The 5,347-nt window shown below is 42.9% G+C and overlaps 2 protein-coding genes across 3 annotated transcripts in view; one reads left to right on the plus strand and one right to left on the minus strand.

Moving 5' to 3' along the window:
* The window catches only part of LOC105309975 (histone H2A type 2-A), a 703-nt gene extending 366 nt beyond the window's left edge, over positions 1 to 337 (minus strand). Inside the window, exon 1 of one of the 2 annotated variants that reach the window (XM_011386180.2) lies at positions 6 to 337. In XM_011386180.2, coding sequence (XP_011384482.1) covers positions 6 to 281 — 276 coding nt within the window. In that variant the 5' untranslated portion in view covers positions 282 to 337. The remainder of the gene's footprint in view (positions 1 to 5) is intronic. The other variant, XM_023526496.1, reaches the window with a different exon arrangement.
* A 221-nt stretch (positions 338 to 558) lies between these two features.
* LOC105309978 (histone H2B type 2-E) lies at positions 559 to 1,066 on the plus strand. The gene has a single exon (XM_011386183.2). It carries the CDS (start codon positions 635 to 637, stop codon positions 1,013 to 1,015), a length of 381 nt encoding a protein of 126 aa, XP_011384485.1. The 5' UTR covers positions 559 to 634; the 3' UTR covers positions 1,016 to 1,066.
* Positions 1,067 to 5,347: the final 4,281 nt, after the last annotated feature.

A 5,347-nucleotide genomic window follows, 5' to 3' on the forward strand; every position in this document is an offset into this window, starting at 1 on the left:
AGCTCCTCGTCGTTGCGGATGGCCAGCTGCAGGTGACGAGGGATGATGCGCGTCTTCTTGTTGTCTCGGGCGGCGTTGCCCGCCAGCTCCAGGATCTCCGCCGTCAGGTACTCGAGCACGGCCGCCATGTAGACGGGCGCGCCGGCCCCCACCCGCTCGGCGTAGTTGCCTTTGCGCAGCAGGCGGTGCACTCGGCCCACGGGGAACTGAAGCCCAGCGCGGGAAGACCGCGACTTGGCCTTAGCGCGGGCCTTGCCTCCCTGCTTGCCACGGCCAGACATGACAGCGATAGGCACTGCGAGAAGCTCCCGACCGACAGCCGAGGAAGTCGCCCTAAACGGCTCCGCTTCACCCTTTTATAGCCACAACGGCGATTGTCCAAGGAGCACTTGGATTGGCCAAAGCGGAGCTCTGCCCCGATGGCCAATAGGAGAGCGCGGGCAGAATCCACTCATTTGCATAACCTCGCCCCCCCTCCGCAGGAGCGCCACCGAAAACTTGCCAATCGCGACGCGGCGCACTCGGAGCCCTGATTTGCATACGGCCTCTATAAGTACCCAGTCGCTTCCGGTAGCCTCGGTCCTGCAGTTGCGTTTGCGTCCCTCGCCTTCTCTGTCGCTTGGTGTTTACCGCTATGCCTGAGCCGGCAAAGTCCGCTCCCGCGCCCAAAAAGGGCTCCAAGAAAGCGGTCACCAAAGCCCAGAAGAAGGATGGCAAGAAGCGCAAGCGCAGCCGCAAAGAGAGCTATTCCATCTACGTGTACAAGGTGCTCAAGCAGGTGCACCCCGACACCGGCATCTCGTCCAAGGCCATGGGCATCATGAACTCGTTCGTCAACGACATCTTCGAGCGCATCGCCGGCGAGGCCTCCCGTCTGGCGCATTACAACAAGCGCTCGACTATCACGTCCCGGGAGATCCAGACGGCCGTGCGCCTGCTGCTGCCGGGCGAGCTGGCCAAGCACGCCGTGTCCGAGGGCACCAAGGCCGTCACCAAGTACACCAGCTCCAAGTGAGTCTCTCTGCGGCCGCCCTTTAACCCAAAGGCTCTTTTCAGAGCCACCCATCTTCTCAGTGAAAGAGGCTGTCATCTTCAGTCAACAGTTCCTGTCGCGGTGCTTCCCCGCACCGCCTACTCGTTTCCCGGAGAAGATATTACCTTTTTTTGTAGATGATGGGGTAAAAGGCCAAGGTTTAGGGGTATGTGTGTCCTCCATTCAGATGCTTTTCCTAATCCTATTTATAGGTGGTATACTTCTTAGTCAGGAAAATTGATATAATTTAGTAGCTAAGAATTGCTAAATGCTGGTGTTTTTGCTGTCAAATTTCATGACGCCTTACACATACATGGTTATATTAACCCCCAAAGAGTTGTCAGTAACCGTAATTAAGTCATATTCTCAAAATGGCAGTAAAAAGTTTTCAATTTCTGAAGCACAAGTTAAATGCTCCAAAGAACAGAAAAACCCCAGTATGTCTTGGAAAGATAAAAAGGAGATTTCGTTGAGATTTTAGTATTGAGAGTTGGGTTGTTTTAGACTGGGATTTGAATAATTCTTCAAACTTAATCCCTTGTTTCATGCATTGGTTGTGTATAGTAAAAGCAAGGAAAACAGGCTATTGCAGTGTTGTGGGTAGATCAGTATTTTTTTTTTAAACTGGTCTTCAGTTTGATCATGTCTTAAACATCTTTTGCTACTTTTCAAGTTAGGAAGTAGTCCTTTCTTTGAAAACTTAGTTCAGATGACATCAGGACCTGAGATGAAAGTTAAATTCAACTAAGCTGATCTGCATTTCTGATCTGTAACATTTCTCTCAAGCTGGCCTACAATAAGCTGAAGATAAGCATCAACTGTAATTTCTAGACCAGTGTTTCTTAAAAGTCTGGTCTCCAGACCAGCCACATTAATATTACCTGAGAATTCATTTAAAATGAAAATTTCAGACATCTGTAGTCTGTGTTAACAGGCCCTCTGGGTGACTCTGCTGCATGTAGTGATAACTGCTGGGTAGTGGAGTACAGTGATAACAATGGTAAAAATAAGAAGCTTGGGGATTTAAATTATGTTGTGGAAGTAGAATTGACAGGTCTTGCCAAAATACAGGGTTTGTGTAAGCGTGAAACCCCTAGGTTTTTGGCTTGAGCAACCAGGTTAGATATAGTGGTGCTGTTAATTAGGATTGAATCCTGGGAGTTATGGGTTGGGGTTTTGAAAGGGCATCCAGATTTCTGACTTAAATATGGGAAGCTTTTGACATTAGAATGGGCCTATGAAGTTGGCAGTTTGACAAATGCACCTGGAGCTCAAATGAAGATACCACAAACCTGCCTTCAAGCACAACCTCTAAATACAGAGACCTAGATTCTCTAGACCTTATTCATCCTTAAATGTTTCCTTACTGTATTCTTCAAGACTTGAATCTTTTCTATAACTTAGTTGGTAGTCCCATAACATATATTATTTTTCTCCTGTTTCTCCAATTGTATCCTGCCTTTCTAAGGAATTCACCTAATCCCTCAATGTAGGTCGTCCTCAAGTTTGACTGCCCCAGTGAAATCACCTGCAGAACTTTAAAAAATACTGATGCCAGGGTGCCACCCCCAGAAACTCTGATTGAAGTGGTTTGGGGTACAGCCTGCACTTGGAGGATTTACAGAAGCTCCCCAAGTGACTAATGGGCAGCAAAGTTTGAGAACGACATGTGCTTCCCAGAAAACAGATCTTACCCCACACATCGATTACTTCCGGAAACATTTCAGAAATTGAACTGAGCAGGGAAATGTAGATTGTTCTCCTCTTTTTGGAAAGAAGTTTCTTTGCTTTCAAGAGGCAGCAACAGGGTGGAGTGTTCTGTAAGTGTGAAGGCAAGAATGTTTATAGACCCACAGAGGAGAGCACAACTGATGGGGTTCAGCCACCCTCAGAGCCCTGCTGGACCTTCCAATTAAGCTAATTTGTCTGACGTGTTTTGTTTTGTTTTTTTTTAACTAATATTAAAAATTGTAAGGGAAGTATTAGTTTCTTATGGCTGCCATAACAAAGTATCACAAACTGAGTGGCTTGAAAGAACAGAAATTTATTGTCAATTCTGGAGGCTACAAGTCTGAGGTCAGGGTGTTGGCAGGGCCCCCCCGTCTGTCCAAGGCTGTAGGTCCAGATCCTTCCCTTGCCTTCACCCCAGGTATTTTTTTTTTTAGCTGTGACAGCATATCTTCAACTACTCCTGAACTCCTGTGTGTTTCTACATCTTATTAAAAAAAACTCGTATTGGATTAGGGCCCACCCTGATGACTTTAACTTGATGACATCTACAAAGGCCCTGTTTCCAAATAAGGCCACGTTAAAAGGCACTGGGGAGTTGAGATTTCAATATATCTCCTTGGGGGACACAATTCAACCCATAACAGGTAGTCAACAGCCGTGGATGCCTGAACATAGCTCCCAAATATGTCCATGTGAACATTACTTTAAATGACAATGGAGACTTTACTGATGTGATTTTTGAGACAGGGAGATGATCCTGGACTATTTGGGTGGACTCAGATGCAATAACTAGGGTCACTGTAAGATGTAAAAAGGTCAACAGGAAAAGGCGATGAATGCAGAGACTTTTGAAAAATGCATGGAAATGAATTCTCCCCTCGAACCTCCGGAGAGAGTGCAATTTCGATTTCTATCTGGTGAAACTGATTTTGTAGTTCTGATCTCCAGAACTGTAAAGTGAATAAAATGTGTGTTTTAAGCCACTAAATTTATAGTGATTTGTTACGGCAACCACATAAAACTAATATAACAGGTATATCAGATTTTTACAATTGGAGAAATTTGAATATGGATTGCATGTTAATACTATTGAATCAATATGAAATTTATTATGTGTAACAATAGTATTGCAGTCACACAGGAGAATGCCCCTACTTTTCAGACACGTGCTATTAGGGAGAAGTGTCAAGATATTTGAAACTTCTTTTCAAATGGTTCAAACGTGTGCACAGAAAGAGAAAAGATAAAGCAAATGCGGTAAATGATAACAAAACCATTAGAGAATCTAGACAAAGATATGGTTGGTCATTGTACTATTTTTTTTTTCAGCTTTTCTATAGGTTTGTATTTTCCAAGACGAATTAAATTTTTTTTTGTTCCTAAAGTTAAGATTTTCCACTTCTTTATTTAAAAAGTTTAAGTGTGAGAGTGATCATCATTTATTAACTAGAACTCTGAACGATATCCCTTGTTTCATTATACTTTGCCATAGTCATTTAGTGATTGCACTAGTCCAGGGACACCAAATAACACTGCCTTAGATATTTGTTTATTCTGTGTTCTATAGTCTGAGCTTGAAACTGAAGTTGGATAGGGGACTTTAATCAAATACTGAGACTGAAACAATCGTTTCTAGGGAAAAAACATCTACTACAAAAGAGCAAAAATCAGACTTTATAAATCATAACCCCTTTCCCTTCCCTAAACTCGATTCTCTCATGACTCCTATTTGAGATTTCCACTTGAATAGCAACCAGGAATCTCAAAATTTTGTCCAAGACAGTACTGCTGGTTTTCTTCCTCCAAACCTTTTAACTCATATCAGTAAATTATACCTCTTTCCAAGTGCTCAGTCCAAAAAGTTGCAATTAGTCCTTGATTCCTCTTTGTTATAATCTACATTGAACTCATTGATAATCTACATTCAACTCACTGACTTTAAAATATATTTTAACTACTTCTTACCATCTCCACTGCTACCTCTCTCTCTCTCTTGAACTTTTACTGTAGCCTCTTTGATATTCCCTCTGCCTCTACTCTTGTTCTAACTACAGTCTATTTTTCGACACAGCATTTTGGGTACACTTTAAAGAATTTAAGTCAAGGAATGTCATTACTTTTGGCAATAGCCTACGAGGTCCTTCAGTGGCTTATGGGATCTGACCAACTACTGATCTGATACCATCTCCCTGCAAATCTTTCCTGATCAGACCTGTCATCCACACTCCACTCCATGTTCAGCTTTACGTCGTTGCATATATCACCCCCAATATTATACTGTCATACATTTCTTATTTTCAACATCCGTCTACTAGAATGTAGATTTCTGTGGATAGGGACTTTGTTCTGTTCAATGCTATATCTCCACCATGTTTTATTTATCTCAGGGTGGTTTTTTTAATCTCTCCTTTATTATGGGAAATGATGTGTATATACTCAAAACTGGAGCCTGAACAAGGTGTCAGTTTTGCTTTCAAACCTGAAAGTGTAAATGTTGTTGCTAAAGGGAACTATGTAACATAGTTACGAGTCACTCTATCTTTCAAGATTAGCTTTTCTGCTTTACTATTAATAGTCTGAGAG

Source organism: Pteropus vampyrus, unplaced genomic scaffold, assembly GCF_000151845.1.
Source record: "Pteropus vampyrus isolate Shadow unplaced genomic scaffold, Pvam_2.0 Scaffold973, whole genome shotgun sequence".
In the NCBI taxonomy this organism is placed as follows: Eukaryota; Metazoa; Chordata; class Mammalia; order Chiroptera; family Pteropodidae; genus Pteropus; species Pteropus vampyrus.